Below are 23730 nucleotides of genomic sequence, written 5' to 3' on the forward strand. Positions count from 1 at the left end.
AGACATGTAATATTCAAACTCTTTAAAAGTAAGTGGAAGACGAGAACACTGAGGAAAAAGAATGGGAGAGAAACAAGAAAAATAGTAAACTAATAAAGGAAAAAGTATCAAATAATGCTCCAATAAAATAGTGAACATTTTACTAAAAGGGAACAAGCATGTGGCTGCATATTTTGTTAATGTGCACAAAAGTTAAGTATACACATCAAAAAATTATCTGTTTACAAAAACTATATATATATATAGACATAAGTTCTAAATTCATATATAAACACTTGTTTGGACAATAAAAATATGTTTTGCCAATCGATCTATCAGAACCTTAGAATGGACTACAAAGATTTGATTGTTATAATTAAAGGGTTAAATGTATAGCCAATTTTACAATGACACTGAATGAGATAGAGATTTTATTATTTAGATTTCGCACCTTTAAGATTTTATATATCTCCCGCAGACAGAATGAAATTAGTGATTCCTTGGTTAGGATTACTAGAATTTTTCAAAAACGAATATTTTTTGTTGTTTGTTCTATTCCATTTTAGTTTCCAAAATCACCTCAAACTTAAGTAATGAAATAATTTTTTGATGTTCTAAAAAAACTCATATAGAAAAACTGAATATATATGTTGACAAAAAAAATCTCAACTTGAGTAGGAATTTCTACACAAGATTTTGATTCACGCTATGGAATTATTTTTTATTGACAAATTTTATTTAATTGTATACATCATTTACATGTTTCTAAAGTTTATACATAAATAATGTTTAAATTTTTATACATTATTTATTAAAAATGATCTGTTTTAATATTTATAGCATTATTTTTAGTTTCTTTTTATTAATTATTTTAATAAGAATAAATATATAGCTTATATATATATAATTTCTGATTATTGATATATAGTAAAATATTGAAATATTTTATGAAAAATTAATTTTATGAATATGCAAGAGTAACTTTTATTTATTCTATTTCAGATTTTTTTTAATTTTTAAGACGAAAACAACAATAAAACTCTTAACATGTTACAAAATTTCAGTAAAATAATCATTAATACATTAGGTAACATAACCACGCGTTAGTGGTCCAGTGGTTAAACTCAACCTGGAAAGTCATGGGTTCGAGCGTCGGTGGAAAGCGATTATCTTGAGGGATCTTTAGACACAATACAGAGAAGTCTGATAACGTGTGGCCACTAGTGAGATTTACATGAGATGATCACCAGCCCTCCTAGATGCCTTGGCGAGCTCCCAGGATAAGTTCCGGTAGACGGTCATTGACACTAATTGGATCTTCTTGAAACTCCGGATACCAGAGTCATCAAAAAAGAAAATATTTTAGGTAACATAAATTACTTTTCCATACAGTATAACTTCCAAATATTTCAATATGTACATAAAGATTTGACTGGTACAGCATATCATTTCTTTTTCGCATCCACAACCAAATACATAACTCTTTCCCAAAAAAAAACTACCTCCTATTTATTAATTGTACCGCTTGTTCGAAACTACACTAGCGCGTGCAGATAAAATATCATTTCTTGGTCGAGGACAAGAACTCAACACCTCGAAAATCAAAACATATTATCTGGACGACAAAGCTTTAACTAGTAGAACCCTTTGTTGTAAAGTGCGGCGGCTTGACCCGAGAACACGGCAGATAAACGTTGAAAGGTTGTGAATCATGGCGATTTCAATCTAATAGAGTAAAAATTCAGATGCTAGGAAAAAGTTAAAGTTTTGTCCTTTTTAACCGAGAAATCAAATGTTCTACATAACATTTATGACATGTGCTAAAACAACAATAAAGAACAAGAAGACGATGGAAAATTGAAAAAAAAATCAGCAGCCGTCATGATTAAAATTGCAGAGAAATTAACTTTGTAAGACAAAAATGACTGATTAATGAAAATTTTACTCCTCGTTAAATGAAAACTCAAAAATTTAACGTTTCAGACCTAATGTTGCTCGAATCCGAGCTGGGAGGAGTTAAATAACAATAGCATACCACCACACCAACACGTTTTTCTTGCTTCTAGCAGCAATATATTAGATACGTTATAGTACAAAAAATATCTTAAAATAAACTTCCGATTAATTTCCGTATATTCTTCAATTAATTGATTCGGTGCTAGAAATCATCCGACCGCACGCGTTACTTCTAGGGTAGTTTCGAACAAAGATATAACTAACCTTTTTCAGAAAAACTACCCGCTATTTTTTAGTTTTATCCCTTGTTCGAAATTACGTTATGCATAACGCGTGCAGATAAAATGTCATTTCTTGGCCGAAGACAAGAACTCAAAACCTCCAAAATCAAAACATATTATCTGGATAACAAAGGTTTAACTGGTAGAACCCTTGATCTGGAAACGCGGCGGCTTGATCCGGAAATGCGGCTGATAAACGTTGTATAGTTGTGAACCGTAGCGATTCAGTCTAATCGGGTAAAAAATCGGATGCTAGAAAAAGGTTCGAGTTTTGTCCTTTTTTAACTTAGAAATCAACTGTTATATACATAAGATTTATGACATATGTGTTAAACCAACAAAAAAACAACAAGAAAACGATGAAAAATCGAGATAAAGTCAGCAGCCGTCGTGATTAGACTTGCAGAGAAAAAAAATCTCTAGGAAGAAGATGACTGATTAATAATTTGCCTTTTACTAAATGAAAACTCGAAAAATTAAAGATTTTGGATCTAATGTTGTTCGAACCCAAGGGTTCAGCTAAATAACAATAGCATACCACCACACCAACAAGCTTTTCTTGCTTCTAGTCTAGCGTAGTTTCAGAAAGGGATAGAATAACAAATAGCGGGTAGTTTTTCTGAGAAAGGATTATGTAAATAATTGTGAATGCGATGCTGTTACCAGTCAAAACATTAACCATTTTCGTATAGTATCTACTGTAGAAGAAAACAATTAGCTAGGTCAGAATTGTGTTTGGACGTAGAAGGGAACAAACGGCGGATGTCAATTATTCACACACTGCGGAAACATATTCGAATTATTTGATTAGACATGAAATGAAAAAGTAGTTTGGGTGATAAGAAAAAAAATAAAGAGAGAAAAGAACAAACAAAAACAACTGAAAGAAGCTAAGGTCCAATGGACGAGGAGAGGCTACCAAGGCACAGCAAAGGTCAAGTAGTTTCCAAGAATCAAAAGTGTTTTGAGACTTCAATATTAACATAAAAATAATTATAATACTTTTTTAAGGGAAATTAGGTCAAATAACCAAAAAAACTATAATTCATTCACTAACCAAAAACCCACCCTCTCTCCTACTTTCTCTTCCTATCTCTCTCTACTCTCTCCCAAAATCTAATTTTTTTTTTTTGTTATTAAGTAAGGAAACCCTTTTTAAAAAAGCTAAATTTTCAGTTGTCCTCCCCATGCACTGAGGAGCTACTTCACTTTTTTCTTTCTTTTTTTTTCCTTTTGTAAGGAGGAGAAAAAGAAAAACACAATAACATAAAGAATCTTTTGTTGGGATGCTATCACCATCCTTGTAATTCTTCGATTGGATATCTAAATACATTCATACAAATTGCATTTTCTGTTTTGTGATTAACAAGTAACTAGTTGATAGCCCGGATTTATGTGCGGAGTGAAATTTTTAATAATGTTTGCTTGGAAAGTTTATGTTATATTATATTTTGTATATAATATTTGATTTTGGATATAAGATTGATAACTAAAGGCCATTGATGTTAAAATGATGATTGTTAAAGGTTATTGTATTTACTATTGGACTTGAGTTACAAATTATTAAATATGTTTACACAAGAAAAAAACACATTATATTATTGTCTTGTTAAAAATTAATACAACTTTAAAAGTCACTCGAAGCATTTGTGTATTTCTATGTTAACCGACTTCTTTCCCAAATAATATAGATTCTTCGTATAAGGAATTGTAAATTCTTCGTATAATAATATTAGTTAAAATTAAGCACTTATTTCAAGTCTCCCTTAGCAAGAAATAATGAACCAATAATTAATATCAGTAAAAATCAAATATTATACCATCTTGTTGTATAATGATATACTTAGAATATCTTATATGAAAAAATGTTCAAAATTAAAATATTCAGGTCTCAATGAATTTTGGATATAAAGTTTGAAATTAACGTATTTATATATTTTTATATGACATATAGTTAATTTTAAACGATATTAAAAATAATATATGTATATACATATATAATTTGAATATCTATTAAATGATAGTTCATATTCATATGATCATTTGTAAATTTTATAACAAAAAAGTAAAACAGTGTTCACAAATTTTTATTGTTAGACTTTTAATAGTTTTAGTAATTTATAGTTATTTTAAAAAATTAAAAATATAACATATAAGAAAAAAATTATTTTTTATTATATGATTAATATGAATATTTACAAAATAATAATAAAATAAATTAAACAAAAGGATTGACGATACAAAAATTATTATCAAAAATTTATTATTCAAAATCATTAATTATCATATATATGTTAATTATATTAGGTAACTCCGTGTATTTTATTTAAGGAAAGAATGAATAATATTTTATATATTATTAATCAATATGATAATTAATTTAATAAAAGATATAATATATATTTAAATGGACCAACTTATTTTCCTAAGGATTCTGAAAATCACTCTGATGATGACACGTAGCTATACACTTAAAGGTTGTAATGTTCCTCAATTAATATAAAAAAGATTTTAAACATATTTTTTTCTCAGTTATTATATTTCTACCATTATTATCTTATCGAAATATTATGACTAAACACAAAATATTATATTGGTTTACTTATATTAAAAACCAACATACCATTTCTTAAACTCAATAGTAATTACAGTAATATATAATATGCATGTATGCACATACCAAAACTCTTCTGGTTAAAAATAAAATGTTTCAAATGCTCACAGAATTTTGTTTTTATTGGATCATTTGAATCTATATGCATTAAATATCAAAGATCAGTTAACATGATTTGGAAATACATATATTTTCATTTTAAAAGGTTGCCGATGTTTTTCTAGTCTTTGATACATTGAACTGTCTCTGCTGACTCTCCATTATTTTGTTATCCATAGGCAATAGTAAATACAAAATGATTTGCACTATTATTTTGTTCTTGTATACCAAAAGTTTAGGGCTAAATCTCATAATCTTTCTGGATCCAAAACCACATCTTAGTATCTTACAATATTAACCAGAGATTTCTTCCTTTCTAGTTAGACTAAACGATCTCCCGTAATTTGGAAAAAGGTATCATCTGAAGTCTGAACATATCATGCACGTAAATGGAGTGGCAAGGAAATAACCTGCCAACATCCGCCTCAAAAAAAAGAAGATTCAAAATCATTTCAAACATCTTAGAAAGAATAGTTGACTTGTTAAAGAAGGAATCTAAACCCTACATCTGCTATACTCCAAACCCTTCCGATTCTCTATTTAGAAATTTCACATGAAACTACATACGCCTTATGAACAATTAATAAAGTCGATCAATTATTTGTGTAAAGAGAATATAATAATATATGTATCGGACAAGAACATAAGTAAGTAGTGGAGACTGCAAAATAAAACAATGGAACTAGTTGTCGTGGTCCTACATGGATATGCTTTCTGTGTAGTGGTGATCTTCACTTCAACTTTGGACTCTTATCTTTTACTTCTTTTTTTTATTGGACTCATATCTTATACTTGCGAACAGCTCCCAGTCAGTAATCTCACCTCTCACATCAATGTCCAGAATAGGATACAAAACTTATACCTCGCATTTAGGCATTTGAAAACGGTTTTTTTATAATATTGGTTAGCGTTTACATATTTTAGTAAATGTTATTTTGTTTCTGTAGACTGTAAACGTTAACGTAAAAGACAATACCATCCACTTTTACGAATTTTGTTTCCTTGTTTTTGAAAGTGTACTGAGACAAAAAGAAAAGTGTCTTCTGAGATATTGCAGAAGGGAGAAATTATCGTCATTTTCTGTTGATTCTCTGATTTAAATTGAAACTAGAGTTTTGACCTGCGTGTCCATGCAGATATTAGTTTTTACGTTTTAATACATCTATATTTGTTTTTCATGATTAGTATTATATATTTTAGATGTAACAGTATATAATTAATTGTATTCAAAAGATACATACTGAATTGGATAAAATGGTTATTTTTGGTACAAATATCCAAACCCTTTTCAAATTCATTAGTTATTTAGATATTTTTAGTTTCTTATACATCAGAACAAAACTTATCCGACCTGGGAGAATCTAGCTCAAAAACAACACATAAATTTATAATATCTAAGCAGATCTTAGTTTCAAAACCCAAAAAAAATTATCCGAAAAACAATTAGTACCTGGATGGAGCACCCAATATCCATGCCAAACTTATTTTGTAAACAAATAAAAAATATTTCTATGTGTTTAGCTAAATTAAGTGAAACAGAAAGATTTTTTTTTATTTAGTAAGATAGTTATATGGAGCGAAAAATAAGTAATAATAAATGTAATATATTTTTATTATTTTGAATTAAGTTATTATTTTGTTTATATAAACTATGTTTTTGAAATATATGTTTGGCTACATATTTTTTTCACCGATTGGAACTAAAATTTAAAAAAAAGTTTCAGTAAAACAGACTAAACCAAACTTTTAACAATAGCAAAACCTAGTTATTTTACATTTTGATTTTTATAATTGGTACAAAGTTAATGTTTATTAACTAAAAATAAAAATGTACACTATTATTACTATGGTAATATAGTTAATAGTGTAATAAAATTAATGAATTTGTTAAATTAAATGAACTATTACTACTATGCTAATGTAATTAATGATGTAATGTATTTTTAAGGTAATATAATTAATGACGTTATTAAATTAAATGAAAAATAGAAAGATAATTAATGTAAAATATTGTTGAAAAGAAGGTTAATTCTATTTGTACTTCTGTTTTAATAGAGTACTAGATCTTGACCTGTGCGACCGCACGGGTATTAATTTTCTATTTTGGTTTTTTATTTATTTATACTAAATGATGTATTTGTAATATTTGATCATTTTACATTGACTACGTTAGGGATGTGTATTTGGATACCGACTGATTCGGTTAAAATCTATTTGGGTTTGAGATTTCCGAATTTAAAGATTTCAGCAACATTTAAATATTTATAAATTTTGGTTTCGGTTTGATTCGGGTATTTTTGGGTTTGGTTCGGATACAGATAATCCGTTGGAATTATTTTAAAATTTTCAAAATTTATATATATTTTAAATTTTTCAAAATATATAAATTTGAGTAATGTAAGCCAAAATACCTAAATTGAAAATTGAAAAACAGGTTGAACTTCAATATTTGGATGGAGAATAAATATATATTTTAAATATTTTGGTGTTTGATTATTGTTTATCTACTTTATATGCTTACTTTTAACTATTTTTTATATTTTCAAATAGTTTAGACAACTTTAAGTTGATAAAAAGACAACTTTAAAATATCATTAATTGTTGAAGAATAAAAAACAAAATACATTAATTTAACTCAAAAGACAAACATTAAAATAGGAAAGAAAAAAAACACATTAATCTAACTGAAAAAGGCAAGCATTAAAATAGGAAAGAAAAAGAAACACATTAATATAACTGAAAAAGATAAACATTAAAATAGGAAATTCAATTTAATTGTCAGTGGCATATAATTGTAAATAACACTGAAAACTAAGGGATATTCTATATGTGTACATCTGTTTTAATAAGATAGATAAACTTTTCACACATTATAGCTTGCCTCTTTTGGTTTCTTTTTCTTTTTTTTTTCCTGAGATTAGTGTGTAGAGTAAAGTAACCACACCATTTTGTAAATGTTAACCCTACAAGGATGAAAAAAAATTGAAATTTTATCAAAAAAAAGTTAAATTCTTTTTTGGGTCAAAATTGAATCTTTTGATGCTAGGGTTTATTATGGTTTGGATTGAAAACCACCAAACATACTAAAAACATATAAGAGGAGAAGCTTTGGTATTGGAGGTTGCATTCGTAGAAGAAAAAAAACACTTTCTCTTCTACCAAGTGATCGACTGTCAAAATCTCTGCATCAGTTGTCAGAGACCAATTCTGGAAGAATGCTCCTCTGATGTCAACAAAGCTCTTGTCAATCTACGTTCGCCTAAGACCGAAGATCCTACAGTTGAAGTCCAGTTCAGGATCAAACTGGAGTAGAGCAACAAGTAAATGCTGAACCGACTCACAACAAAGCTTCTCAAGAGAAGATTACCAAAGAAGGAACCGAGAACCCGAATGAGCAGGGCAGAGACGATACTCCTATCAAGTCTACCAAGAAAGATATCGAGCAAAATGACATGTAGACTTGTAATCTTTGTTTTAATTATTCCTTGTTTTTTTGGCATTTTTACTCCAAATTTTATTGTTTTTTTGATATATTGTTCTCAAATTTTTCACCTTTTAGGTTTAACGTTGAAAATATACCAGAGTGCCTTATGTTTCTAATGTATTTATTCATATTGATTAACAGGGCCGTCTCAAACTTTTCACGGACCCGGTTCAAAAAAAAAAACTTCTATTAATAATCTGAAAAAAAATTGATTTTTTTTTATAAAATAATATTATAATATAAAATAAATACATTAATTTAATTATTTATAATCTAAATAACACCAATTTTTTTTGTTATTAATGCAAAATCATTGATCAAATCATTAAACTTGATTATTTAGTATTTTTCAATGCAAAATCATCGATCAAATCATCATATTTACATTTTCTAATTTTTTCAGTTTTTTACGTTTATTATATCCACAATCAGAAATCATAATCTATAAATATAATAGAGTAACAAAATCCGGATAGTAAGCTATATACTCTTGATTAGACAAGTCAATCTTTTTTCTTGTAAAAAGAAGTTGTATGCTAGCTTTATTTTCTTCGTGTTTGCTATTTTTAATTAAAAATGGTGAAAAAATATATTTTGTTCTACGTATTTATAATCACTAATTGATAATTGTTTCCTCAACATAAACAATTAGAATATTAACTTTTTATACTACCATTGAATATTATAACAAACATCAACAACTATTTATTACTTTCCAAAATATATAATTGATATAAATACTAGGTATTTCCTAATTTATTGTCTTTTAGTTGGTTATATAAACAAAATAAAAAATTGTAATTTACATTTATTGGTTATGAATACGAGAACTAAATTAAAATATAGTCATTCTGATTTTTTTATAAAAATATGATTTTAAATTTATAACTATTAGTAAAACAAAAAAAATTATGGACCCTCTAAAATTTTAGACCCTGTTCGACCGCTCCACTTGCACGTGATAAAAGACGGTCCTGTTGATTAAGTATCTGATTAGGACATAGTCAATATGTTGTAACAAATACATCAATTTTTAAGTACTCTTCCTAATCGAGCATCATGTACTCGCACATTGGCCATACTAACTATGTTAGAGATTTAAGTTATTCAGTTTGGCAAGGTTATGATGATGAGTTAATTGTAACATGTTTTATGTCATTAAACTCGGTGAATTTTACCGGGATGTTACTTAAATCTTTTAACTCTGCATCGAATTTGAACGTGACACGTTTGTATCATTCAATTCGCTGATTTTGTGATGATGATGCATGCATCTTTATTAATTTCCATCACATCAGACATAAGTTATTTAAACTAACAATAGAATATTCCTTATATTTTATGGTAATTAATACTTTCAATATTTTTTGAATGATAATAATTTCAATTTTTATGCAGACTATACTTTGTATTTAATTTTAATATCGTCTTTCATGTATAGTATTATTTAACAATCAGATATGAATATATAAATGAAACTTAAAAAATTATTACTATGTTATTTTTGTACATAATAATGATATGCCAATTTTGAGTGTCCAATTTTTTTTTTAAAACTTATCTTAAAATTAATTTTAAGATCTAAAGTAAATAAAAATATGTTCAATCCGGATATCGGTTCGGTTTCGGTTCGGTTTTTTCGGTTTTTGGTATTTCGGTTAGTAAAATACAACTACCATTCTAAATCTATATTTACTTCGGTTCGGTTCGGTTTATATACTGTCGGTTTTCGGTTTATTCGGTTTTATACCAAAAAACATAATTCTTTATTTTGTGATCATATTATATGAATTTTAGAGTCATGTTGTCAACACAATCATTTATTAAAAAATATTATATGTTTAGATAAAAGAACAAAAAAAAATAAAAAAACGCTTATACCATCTAATAAAATAATCAAATTCAGAACTAAAATCAAAGCTCAAAATTTTGAATAAAAGTAAAAAACTAAAGACAAAAACGAAGCACGAAGCACTAAAGAAAGTTTTTCTATTCTTCCATATTTAGCGTTCATCAAATTCATGTTTCTTCGATTGAACACGAATCTCTGTTCATTTATAGACTAAAAAAAATTGTGAAGAATTTCTACTAATTGTTGTCCATCAAATTTATAATATTTATTTCAATTTAGTCAATGCTAAAATAAAGCAAAAAGATCAAAAAGAAAACTAAAAAATAAAAAGCATCAGTTGCGATAATTGTTATTTAATTATATTTTAAATATTTTACAAATCATGACTTCTTTATTACTGTAAAAAATATGGTAATAGTTATTAGCAAACAAATTAACTTATGATTTTCGTACGTCGTTATAAAATATATACATATTTACATGTTTCTATTTTTGATCGGTTTTATTCGGTTTATTCGGTTTTATACCAAACCATATCCAAATCCTACGGTTTTTAGAAAATTACATCCATTCGGTTTGTATGGTATATACCAAATCCAAACCATATTGTCTATTTCGGTTCGGTTCGGTACAGTTCGGTTTTGCCATATTGAACAGCCTAACTTATTATTGTTTATTAGCAACCAAAAAATAAAATAATATTTTCATAACAATAATTTTTTCGAATTACCATTGTTTTATTTTATTCAAATGACATAATACAAATTTCATTAAAATCTAAAGAATTATTTTTTTTTTAATTTTATATAATATTAAAAAGTATGAGTTATTTAATAAAAATATCAAAATATTATTATATTTTTTTAGTTTTTTCAGCGAATGATCTGATATCGAATCATATGTTAATAGCGGTGTTTGGATTATTACCGGATTTTTTAAGATTTTTAATTACAATTCTTTTTATTAAATTGAACCAGATTATACACATATCACTGAATATATCGGTTTAACCATATGTCTGAGTTGGATATGAAAATCTGGTTTAATACACGTATCAAGTTTACGTTAAAACATTTACCCGCGAACTCACAAACTTAATGCTAAATGCTCCATCTACCTTGTCTGGAATACGACTTTTTTTGTTGTAAGATTATTGGTATGAATACTTGTTATTTCTGCCTGAAATTATTAAATTGAACTTTTCAATTCTATTCAGCTTGTTTTATATTCTGATCTCTTCAATTTGTCTACAACGTCAGGTTAAGAATATCCCTATTTTTGGCATTTAGATCCATCTTCAAATTTTTGTTTTCAAGACTAATCTGCCAAACATAGGTTTTGAATAAGAAAATCGGATCAAGCATTGTAGGTGATCAAATGGATCAAACGTAAAAAGAATGAAGCATATATAGAAGTATAAATGTGGATCGAACAGATCTAGCGATCCAAAGCATACTTAGATTGGTGAAATTAATTGAATATAAAGTGGTCTGAAATACTATAAAATTTGAAAATAATTTATAGAAAATTTTCTCTTATTATTATTTATATAAAAAAAATTATAGATACAATAATTAAAATATTTTACTTCAAATTTAACAGAAAATTAATTTAAACATAAATAAAAGAATAATTTACTTTAAAATGTAACATCTTTGAGTTAAACTCAGATCCCATGATACTAAAGCAACACACTACTCGAATGAGCCTGAGAGGCTGAGAGTGGCCGCACTTGACTGCCAACTTTAACCTTTTAACAGAGTTTTAATTTTTGATAATAAAAAACAGTTTTAATTAGTAAGTAAAAGAGTTATGGACCCCGAGAAGTTGATCAAAGAAAAGGACCCCGAGTATGAAATCAATTGAACCAACACATACACGATGAATTATTATAAAAATGATAAGAAAAATAAAAGAATTAAAGAAAATTATCCCAGAAAATATATTTAGAAAAAAAAATTCTAGTCTGACTTAAGTGTGAGACGTCCCACCATTGTCCCCTCCACTCCCACTCACAGCAACCTTAGCTTTTCCCATCATAATAAAACATAACCTTACACTATATCAATCCCACTTCTTTCCTCTCTTTTGTGCTCCCAAACCGAACAAAACACTCACAAAAAGCAATTATAACTCAGCTTTCTCTCATCTCTTTCGCTTCTTCTCTTTCGTATCAAAACCCTAAATAACCCTCAAGACCGATGCAGACAAAGCTCATCATAACTCTCAGTTCTTCCTTCAAATCCCAAACCTTTGTCACTTCATCATTGTAAGAGGTATTAAAGATTTTTTTTTCTTTTGGAAATCTGAGTCCGCAATGTTCTTGGATTAACTTTTGTGTCAAAACTGTTGCATATAAGGTTGATGAAGTTTTGATGATTAATCAACAATTATTAGTATGGTTTGTAACACTTTCATAGGAAGTAATAACTTTAAGAATTATATAGAATTTTTTTTATAGGTCCTTTTACTTTTCTTTATCCCTCAATTTTGTAAAAAGTCCTTCTGTTTACACATCTTTTAATATCCAATTTAGAACTACAGTTCACAATGTAATTTAAAGTTTTATAAAATTCCATTGGGTATTGTATAGTTACTCCGTCCCACAAATGTCAGTTGATATTGGGATAAGATCTTACTGAATAAAAATAACTCTCAGATAATGATTTAAATGATAGATCTGCTTCATATGTAGTTTGATTTTGCTGTCGGTGATATTTCCGCTATATATATAATTTTTCCGTATGTATGTTTGTTTGTTGCTTAGTGTTTGTGCGTCTGTTTTCTGTTTGTCTAGTTGTGCATTTGTCAGTGTTTTATTTTCGATTTTGATTGTCAAAGACGCAAAATCAAGCAAATGAAATAGGAGATCATTTAATCGATTGGCTTTTTGCGTTACTGCTAAAATGGAATTCGAATAATTTTAAATTTTAATATTAAGAAGTAGTTGCAAAAAAAAATTAAGAAATAGAAGAATATGGTAATTGGTTTGGAGTTGACTGCATGGTAGATGTGTCAGTACTAAATTTGGCACTTCTTATGTTGTCTACGCATTGACTCACTAGGACCACTTATAGTCACACCAATGTTTCCTCCCACTTGTTTTTCTTGATTATTATTATTACAATTTTTTGAAGACATTATCGACTTTGTTTGGCCAGAAGTGATCCATCTCTGTAGTTCTAATAATTCTTAAAGTTAAGACTTCCTATAATTCTCAATCATAACTCATCTAGACATTCTTAAAATTCTTTCCTAATTAAATCATTGCAGAAAAAGATAAAACAACCGTCAAGTTCTGCCGAAATGATGAGACCTATCTTCAACCTCGAGATTGAAGCTTCATCGGAACATGATCATTCAGACAGTGCCAGTAGCCAAGTTGCCTCGAACTTGTCTCCTGTTGGAGACGATTACAAGTCAATCTCTCTGGATCTTAGCCTCTGTTTCAATAACAACAACAACAACTTGGATCTTGAATCATCTTCTTTGACGCAGCCAATTTCAAGCACCAGCGAAATTAGCAATCCGGAGCAACAGCAACCATCTGTATCGAAGAGGGTCTTCTCTTGCAACTATTGTCAACGGAAGTTTTACAGCTCTCAGGCTCTTGGCGGTCACCAAAACGCTCATAAACGCGAGAGAACGCTTGCCAAACGCGCTATGCGTATGGGTCTCGCTGGAGTTTTCCCTGGCAGAGGATCTAGTAGCTCCTACGCCGCTGCTGCCACAGCAGCCGCTCTCTCGTGCCTCCCGCTGCATGGAAGCGGAAACAGCAACATGACGTCGTTCAGGACTTTGGGAATCAGGGCGCATGCCTCTCCCCACGACCTAGGCATTACAAGGCCAACACAAGAGACGATCATTAGAAACATTGCCAGGTTTAACCAGGGGTATTTCAGTAATTTCGTACCTTTTCTCGTTGAGGACGACGAGGCCGAGCTGCTATGGCCCGGGAGTTTCAGGCAACGGGCCAATGAGGTAGCGGTTGAAGCGGTTGATGGTGATTTAGGTGAACGAAAAGTGGATTACTTGGAGGTCAAACAAGCAGTGGACATGGAGTGTTCTCTTCCAGATCTAACCTTGAAGCTTTGAGCTATCTTCTTTTTCCCTCGTTTTGAATTTGGATTCTTAATTTGCTTGAACGAGATTTATAACTCTATTATGTATGTTTTAGCAAAAAAAAAAAAAAAACTCTATTATGTACAGTGAGCGTTTTACAAACCATTTCTAATATGTTTTCGCTATGTGGTCACTTTCTATTAGAAGTCAATTCTAGTGTTTGCTTATGTGTATTAACGAAATGGGATATTTATATGATATCAAGTATCAAAGTGTGCACTTGTTAATAATCACTAGGTAAAAATCTATGAAAACTTATGTTCAAAAGAAAAAAAAAAATCTATGAAAACTCATATTTTAAGTATGACTAGAGTTTGAACTGCACATCTGTGCATATATATTTTTTCATTTATAATTTTCTAACTAAATATTTTAAATATATAATTTACATTTAAATATTATATATTGTATGACTCTATAATCTTATTGTTTCAAGTTTCTTATTCAATATAGTTAATATATAGCAATTTGTTGTATACATTAAACTTTGTTATTAATTATTATTACATACTAATATATTTTTTAATTCGGTACAATAAGTTCATAAATTGAAATAATTAAATAGTGAATCATACAAAAATATATATTTTTTTTAATTTCGATAGTTTGCATACAATACATTTTTAAATTTTATTTAGTTATACTATAGATGATATTTGCTTAGAATAATTTGTGTTTTCATATTTTGTTTAAAAATATACTTTAAGAACTATCATTTTAGTACAGTCAAACCTCTATAAATTAAAATATTGGGAATACACCAAAACTATACTTTTTTATTAATTTAGAGAGATATTAATTTATCGATATACTAATTAAACCAAAAACTCAATGTGGGATTATAAAATTATATTATTTTATAGAGATTTTTAGTGTATATTAATTTATAGATTATTAATTTAAAGAGGTTATACTGTATATTGCATGATGTTATATGTAAATACATTATTCTATTTAAGTAGTCCTCACTTATTATTTAATGAATGCATAACAACATCTATAATATTATAGTAAATTTTATTGATATATGATGTTTTGATGTTATAGTATTAAGTTAGTATCAAGTTTTCTGATTTTTTTATTAAATTAAGATTTCGAAATATTATACTATTACAATATTTACAAAATATTTTATTTTAGATGATATATTGTAGATTAATATTGTTAGATAATCATTTTGTAAATATTATACTATTACAATTGAAGGTTAGTTATATTAATATTTTGTAGATAATTATTTTAAGATGATAAATTGTTGGGAGTTTCTAAATAAATATAATAATAAAATATAATTATTTTTAGATAATATATTGTTGTGAGTTACAATAATATATGTTAAAAAACATTTCTATAAAATTAGATGATTTAAAAATTTAAACTCATTTTAACACTGAGTGATATTTATTTAAATGAAAGCAATTTTTAAAAATAAAAAGGCTTCCTTTACTAATTTAATATAATTCAGTTACATATTATTTCACATAGAATTTTAATTTAATATATTATAGATTATTATTATAAAATTTATAAAATGCAGCGTATAACTTTATTTTAATAAAATTAATTTATAATTATATTTAGTCACAAAAATAAGAAATATTTATTTTATAAAATATTTAAACTTTTTGGTAAGATCTTGTTAGATTTTTTCCTCAACAGATTTTGTTATACTTATACTGATTTATTTATTTTTTTATTAATTATTAAGATATTTTGAAACTAATATATATTTAATTGGTTAATGAAAATAATCAAATATGTCATATTAAATAAGTAATGAAAATGGTCTCACATCATTTTTATACAGTAGATTTTTTAGTACTTCTCTTTTAATAGAGAAGATTTGTATTTGTGTATCAGTTTTGCTAATTTCTCTTCTAGGTAACAATTTTAAAACACTCGAAATTATTTTTCCGTTGTTTTAGAATTGGAAAATATTTTTGTCAGAAGTTCGTCGGAATATATATTTAATTGGTATGAAAAATTATACCATTTTTGTCGGAAATTCGTCGGAATATACCATTTTCGTCGCAAATTTGTTGGAAATATATTCGTCAGAAATTTGACATAATTTCTGACGAATTACGTATTGAGGTTATATATATATATATATATATAGCTTTAAACAATTGAATTATTATTAACCCAAATCATATTTATCACTTGATATATGTTATGGTGATTTTATAGATATCCGGTTTAATATTTATTTTGAATATTTCATATGTTAAACTCAACTTTGTCTAAAATGCGAACATTTCTAACGGATTTCCTACGAAAATTTATAGTTCGTCAAAAATTTCCGACGAAAACACAAACCCTAAATCTATATTTTAAATCATTTAATCTTTTTTGAAAATCCTCGATATTTCGTCGATTAATTTCGATGAAATGAATTTCATTGGAAATTTTTAGGATAATTCAGATGAAATTCCAACGAATGGTAAACTTTTATATTCCTCCGAAATTTGTGAAAAAAATTTCAGAAATTTTTGACGAATATTTTTTCGTCAGAATTTTTATTATGTTTTCTTATAATGTATGCAGGTGGTTCGAAGCTGTGTCCGGATTCATCGAGGGAGATTAATGTTGAAGGTTCAGATTGCAGAGAAGAAGTGCAAAAAGCAATTGGAGATGGTGGTGACACGAGCAATCGGGTTGTGGATATTGGATCTAAGACCTATCAGCAGAACACCTCCCCTTGGAGGAAAAATTAGAAGTTGGAGGAGAACTTGAACCAGCGGCTATTGATTTATGGATGGGGTTGTGTCTATCCAGATTGATTGAGCTTCTTTGGATGAGCTATGTGGTGGTTATTTCATTGGAGATGGTCTTTATGTCAGATCAACCCACGCGATGGTTAATAGCATCTGGTCTTCTCCTAAGATAAGCTCAAAGATTGATAATACAATGTTTTTTGGATTGAAACAGCCAGATGAGAACTCGGGTGCTTAGTATTGGCACGTAGCATATATCCCTCTGGTCATCAATATATGATCTCCGGAGTCTGTTATGAATCCTACGGACCTCTCTTCTATGCCATTGTGGGTTAAACTAAAGGGTGTTCCCAACAACCTTAATTCGCATAAGGGTTTGAAGTGTGTGTTCAAAGCAATCGGTCGGTTTGTAAAGCTCCACCCCATAAGAGATTTTTATGATTAGATGTTGCTCTTGCTCTAGTGGAAGTTAATCTTCACAAGCCAATTAATGGCAAAAGATCACTTACACGGATATTAAAGGCAGTAAACGTGAAGTTGAAGTTTTGTTTTCATGGTTCCCTCCTCGATGTAGTGCCTGCCGTTGGGGACATAAGGGTCAGGATTGCGTAAGTAAGGAAGTAAAAATTTTGAAGAAAAGTAAAGAGGTGGGAGAGACTGCTGTGTATGCTTCTGTTCCACAAGAAGCGTCGAAAGGTGTAGAAGTGGAGAAAATGTTATTGAGGATCTGATACATGACTTGGAAGCACTTACTCCACACTTTGTACCATTGGCTCCGTTGAGTAGTAGAGATTTGGTTGTCAGTCAAGAAGCTGTTAAATGAAGACGTATTCGTTTAACAGGTCAGCTATCTGTCCTGTTACATATTCGTATTGTCAGACTACTACAGACTTGACCAATTCTACTCTAACATTCAACAGAAGCTACTACTGAAGAGAAGCTTCATATCTTACACGGACTACCTCAACTTCCGACAACAGTGAAAAAGGTGATTTAGAGGAGTTGGCGTTCACCGCTAGCTTAGCCCATCTCGTGTTTCAACTTTCAACGTTTTGTTTTAACATGACACATTTAGATCCGTATATTTAATATTCGACTTAGATATTGGGCTAGATTTAATCAATGTTGTCACTTTGCTTTTGTATCTTTGTAAGCCTTTTAGGCCTTTTTCATTAATGTAAAAAAAGAAGGTCGACACAAAAAAAACACACACAGTCTCCGTCCGATCTGTTTTCTAGAATCATCCCGAAACTCTTTTTCTACTTCCTTCATCACTCGATCACCGATCCAACTTCCAAAAGCAAAAACTCAAAAAAACAAACAGCTAACAAAAACAAAAACAATGTTCGGCGTCGTGTTCCCCAATCGAAGTTTCCCAATCGACATCTCAACCTTCACCCAAATCGACACTCTCCACTGGGTTCTCGACATGAACCACTTCGTCGGTAAGTCTCCTCCTCTTCCTCTTCCCCTTCCCCTTCCCCCACCACAAAAAAAAAACCCTAATTAATTAAATCAAATCGAATCGTTCCCTTTTGCAGGAGAAGCGTACGATCAAATCGGAGAGATGTGCATCTTCCTCCTCAACAACTTCACCCTCCCACCCGACAAAGCCCTAGCCGTCTACGTCCAGTCCCCAGGATCCGCCTTCGCCTTCTCCGGCGCCGTGACCCTATCCCGCCCCTCGGCGGTCCTCTCTCTCCAGTGGCCGGAGCCCGGGAGCGCGGCCCAGCTCCAGCTCACGGCGGGGGACTCGGCTCCCTTATCGGCCAAAATCGGTATCTCGGTGGAGGACGCGGCGGCGCTTCCGTCGCTGGACGTGGCGGCGGAGAGGAAGATCGAGCGGTTGGCGATGAGGGTCGGGGAGAATCTGTTTAATTTCATGCAGTCGTTTTGTGGGGTTGATGGGAGTAAGCTTGTTGTTCCGATGGATATATTGGATCGGTGGTTTAAGAAGTTTCAGGAGAGAGCTAAACGTGATCCTGGTTTTCTCAAAAGCTTCGCTTTGTAATGTTTTTTTTAGGTTTAGTTTCATTTCACTACAAAGGACCGGCATTTCATTGTGTGTTTACTTCTGTATGATGATGGACTGAAGAAAGGGATTGTAGTGTGTACTTTAGTTTGGCAATGAGAAAAGTGATTTTGCTTCTAATGTTTTTCATTAACTTGATGCTGTTTCAGAGTTGGTTATGCTCATAAGCTCCAACGTTTCTTCTGTTAGCAACTGAAAGTTTTAGACTTTGTCCACTACTACAGGGAAGCTTCATTTGTTCATTTGAACTGAGCTCCGTACGTTGAGTTGAAGATGAGATTGTAGTGTTTGCCAATGAACTGGGTTCTTATTTGTTGCATATGTATCACAATTTCAGTAAGGTGCTGTTCGTTTGCTCACCTGGGTGATCCATCCGGGTGAAGATGTAAGTTGATGTTCGTTTTGTATATTAAAATGCTACATCCAGATGGATCATCCAATCAAATTCTCACATGGGTAAGTCTTCACGGAGCATCTGGGCGAAGCTGAGTCTTCACCAAAAATTTGATATTTTTTTTTTCAAAACAAAAAAAAATTCTTGTCAAACCCAAAAATGCAATTTTCCGTCAAAATTGGAAAACATAATTTCTCGTCAAAATCGGGAAAAGATAATTTCGTCAAAACCGGAAAACATAATTTCTTGCCAAAATCGTTCGTCAAAATCAGAAAAAGAAAATTTCCCGCCAAAACCGGAAAACACAATTTCTCGGCAAAATCGAAAAACACACACTTTCAAGCCAAAACCGAGAAATAACAATTTGCCGCCAAAACTGGAAAATATAATTTCCTGCCAAAACCGAGAAACCACAATTTCCCGCCAAAACTGGAAAACATAATTTTCCGCCAAAATCGGAAAAACGTAATTTCCCGCCAAAACCGGAAAAACGTAATTTCCCGCCAGAACCGGAAAAATGTAATTTTCCGCCAAAACCGGAAAAATGTAATTTCCCGCCAAAACCGGAAAACCGCATTTTCTGGCCAAATCGGGAAAACGCAATATCCAGCCAAAACCGGAAAAACGTAATTTCTTGCCAAAACCGGAAAAATACACTTTCCCACCAATAACGAGAAAACGCAATTTCTCGCCGAAAAACGCAATTTCCCGGCAAAACTAAAAACGCAATTTCCCGTCAAAACTGGAAAACACACAATTTTCGTCAAAACCGGAATAAACAATTTCCCGCCAAAACCGTAAAAACATAATTTTCCGCCAAAACCGAAAAACGAAATTTCTCGTGAAAACCGGAAAAAACGCAATTTCTGGCCAAAGCCGGGAAAACGCAATGTCCCGCCAAGACCGGTAAAACGCAATTTCTCACCAAAACTGGAAAACACACTTTTCTACTAAAACCGAGAAAACGCAATTTCTCGCCGAAAAATGTAATTTTCCGGCAAACCGAAAATGCAATTTCCCGTCAAAACTCGAAAAACACAATTTCTCGTCAAAACCGAAAAATACAATTTCCCGCCAAAAATTTAGAAACAAATCTATTTTAATTATTTTAGTAACAAGTTCATCTCGATGTAAATGTAAGTTGAAAAAAGCAAATAAACATAGTTGCATTCAGATGATTCATCTGGATAGATAAACGAAATGCAGAGACGAACAACATCTACGTAGAGCATCTGGATAAGACATCTAGATGGACCATCTGGATGCATCTTTCAGATGTACAAACGAACAGGGCCTAAGTCGATGCTGTTTCAAATATGATCATGTTTCTTTAAGCTCATTAAGCGATTTAAAATGTTCAGCTTTGGCTTATTGTCCTAAGGTAGATGAAAGGTGAATTAACACAACGCAATAATTGAATCTGTGAGACTGTGATTATGTAGCATTCTCTTGAACTTATGAATATACTTGTGTCTCCTTTTATTTGTCTTTGTGTTATGTAAACTTGAATTAGGACAAATAAACAGACGGTCTTTATTTGGATTTGTGATGTAGCGGAAGACTTAAGAATAGAACTAGAGATCCGTTGATTCTTAGAATACCCGGAAAATTAGGATAATCACAAAGATCTTATTTAGTTTAAGAATGCCTAAGATCAATGTCTTCTTAAATTCGTTGAGATCACCAATGATCTACCGAAAACAAGGAACAACAAAGAGAAAACTCTCAATTTTATTAATCAATCAAAAACTCATAAACTGAATACAAAATTAAGCCTAGACGGCTATATATAAGAAAACCATAAAACTCCTAAAACAATAAAGATAATTATCTAAAATAATAAAAAAATCAATGATAAGATATTTGGAATATTTCCAAATATCTATCTACATCATTCTCTCCGGGTTGGAGAGATTCGTCCTCGAATCTTAACCATGATCTTCCAATTCAAAACACTACAGGAAATGTAGGTAGTAATAGCGCACGAAAAGCGCTATGACTCATTTTTAATAGCGCTTCCTTGGACGCTCTGACATCGCCCGTTATAATAGGTCTGACCCTTTTAATAGCGGCTTTTCTTTGTGCTGTAATTAAGCGTACAATAATAGCGTGTTTAATTATGCAATTGTTAATATTTATAATAACGTTTTACAAATGTTATTAAAACCTAATAATTTGTGTTATTAATTAGTTTTTAAATTATCCGAAAATTTATTAATAATAATATTATAAAAACTAAATTAACCAAATATAATTGAATTTAGAATTAATCCAAATTTTAAAAATTAAATTTTATTCATTAATTAAAATTTGTTTACAAATAAAATCAGTTTATACATTAAACCAGAAAAAAAACCATAACCTAATTAACCAAACTTAAATAAACTAAAAATTTAATAACTAAAAAATTTAAACAAAACCTAATAAACCAAAATCTACAGCTCTACGTCTCTTTCTTCTCTTCTTGTTCGGCTTCACCTACACCACCACCACCACTAGCTTTCTCTGCCATCTCCTTAAGCCTATGTTCTCTTACATCATCTCAATGGCTTGAGATGTCACAGCTAAAGTTTTTGTACCTCTCTTTCTGGAAAGTTAAGCACTAGCATCAGACAAGATCTGAAGAAGCTCGGCTCGGGACTTGGCAGCCTGTTCAAATTTTTTCTTGTAAACAAGACACTCTCTCATCACTTTTACCAACTTCATCCAAGATTTCTGTTGTAAAAAAAATCCACACCACACAAGAATTAATAAAAGCTTTGCAATGTCTGTAAGAAAGAAAGTTATGGTTGAGAGATTTATCTGCAAATTTTGCAGTAAAGTTCCACAAGTAATCTCCCCAACAAAAGAACCTTCAGCATCTGTGACCACCATTGTCGTGAACTCACAAGGTTACCTGCAGAAAAATATCAAAACAAAAGAAGACCATAACTAAACTAAGAGTATGATATGTATATAACTCATGACAGTGATTAATGGACATTACGCATCAGATTGCAATGAAATCTTAATTAAGAACACAAAGCTAGGAGCAAAGCAAGAAACTCACATAGCTTTTCTCAATCAAAGTTGAAATCTTTTTCCAAATCCAAAAACACATCCTAATCACTCTTATAAATGATTTAACTTCAGAGACAAAAAAAAAATTAAACCAGCTCTGCTCAACGACCCACTTCGTGTACCGAAATCAAAAAAAAAAATCAAAGAGAGAGAGAGAGAGAACTTTAACGGCGAGGTTAATGGCAAAGAGAGGCTGAGACTTCCCTCTTTATTCATCTCCGGCGAGATGAACCATCGAAGCCTCTTCTCCCCATCTTTTTATGAACAGCCGTCTTCCGCCTTGCCACCGGCGCTGCTCCGCCATCTCTGTTTGTGGTTCGAATCTGACTCGAGTCAAGTGTTGTCGACGAATCTTTCATCATGGCCGAGTGAAAGAGAGAGAGGTTTGTATCCAGCAGGTTGAATCGTAAAGAGAGGGAGAGAGAGATGGAGAAGATTGAGTCGTGAGTGAGAGAGAGATGGAGAGACAGAGATGCAGAAGATTGATCTTAGGCCACACGATCAAAAACAATCAATGGTCACAAATGGTAATCCTGGTTTTTAAAAGATTGACCAATAAGGAGAAAGGATGAGGATTGGCAGAGATTGATCTGTGACCATTAGATTGAAAACAATCAAATGGTCAAAAATTAACCAATCAAAAACTATTTTTAATCATTGTTTTAAAACTTATAATTTTTTGTTTAACTAAATTTATTTATAGAAAATTAAACTATATTCTAATTATTGTTATATTTATTTTTTATTTAAAATTTAGAGTTTAAAAGTATGAGTTTAGAGTATATGTAATGTGATTTAGGGTATATGATTTGTGTTATGGTATACATTTAGATTTTAGGGTTAGAGTATTAGATTTGAGAATTGATATTAAATTTTAAAGTTTTAAACTAATAAAAATTAGAACTTTAAAACATTTAGTTAGAGTTTAGGGTTTGTGATTAATTTAGGGTATGATATATATATATAAGTATAAAGATTGGATTTATGATTTTGTATGTAGAGTTTAAGTTTGGTATAAGAGTTAGAGTTTAATATAAAAGTTTATAATTAAGATTCAGATTTGAAGTTTGTTAAACTTTTAAAATTTATATTGGAAATTTATATTTAGTGGATGAATGGTTTATGGTTGAAGTTAGGATT

The 23730-nt window shown here is 30.3% G+C and overlaps 2 protein-coding genes and 1 long non-coding RNA gene across 3 annotated transcripts; 2 read left to right on the forward strand and 1 right to left on the reverse strand.

Moving 5' to 3' along the window:
• Positions 1–12326: 12326 nt before the first annotated feature.
• LOC108824401 (zinc finger protein 4) lies at positions 12327–14599 on the forward strand. Its single transcript, XM_018597823.2, has 2 exons — positions 12327–12541; positions 13539–14599. The coding sequence occupies exon 2, from the start codon at positions 13572–13574 to the stop codon at positions 14358–14360; it is 789 nt and encodes a 262-aa protein (XP_018453325.2). The 5' UTR covers positions 12327–12541; positions 13539–13571; the 3' UTR covers positions 14361–14599.
• Positions 14600–18307: 3708 nt separating this feature from the next.
• Positions 18308–19256, forward strand: LOC108829582 (protein OPI10 homolog). The gene is made up of 2 exons (XM_018603218.2): positions 18308–18549; positions 18646–19256. Exons 1-2 carry the CDS (start codon positions 18447–18449, stop codon positions 19113–19115), a joined length of 573 nt encoding a protein of 190 aa, XP_018458720.1. The 5' UTR covers positions 18308–18446; the 3' UTR covers positions 19116–19256.
• Positions 19257–21806: 2550 nt separating this feature from the next.
• On the reverse strand, positions 21807–23149 carry LOC130508746 (uncharacterized). The gene is made up of 2 exons (XR_008942915.1): positions 22754–23149; positions 21807–22426 (listed from the first exon to the last, which is right to left on the reverse strand). It is a non-coding gene; the product is annotated as an uncharacterized LOC130508746 (long non-coding RNA).
• Positions 23150–23730: the final 581 nt, after the last annotated feature.

Source organism: Raphanus sativus, chromosome 2 (assembly GCF_000801105.2).
Source record: "Raphanus sativus cultivar WK10039 chromosome 2, ASM80110v3, whole genome shotgun sequence".
Taxonomy (NCBI): domain Eukaryota; kingdom Viridiplantae; phylum Streptophyta; class Magnoliopsida; order Brassicales; family Brassicaceae; genus Raphanus; species Raphanus sativus.

Bases quoted from the DNA above. Each gene is read 5' to 3' on its own strand.
- LOC108824401 (XM_018597823.2), top strand. From the start codon at position 13,572: ATGATGAGACCTATCTTCAACCTCGAGATTGAAGCTTCATCGGAACAT.
- LOC108829582 (XM_018603218.2), top strand. From the start codon at position 18,447: ATGTTCGGCGTCGTGTTCCCCAATCGAAGTTTCCCAATCGACATCTCA. The intron at 18,550-18,645 runs GTAAGTCTCCTC...TCCCTTTTGCAG, and splicing joins CGACATGAACCACTTCGTCG to GAGAAGCGTACGATCAAATC.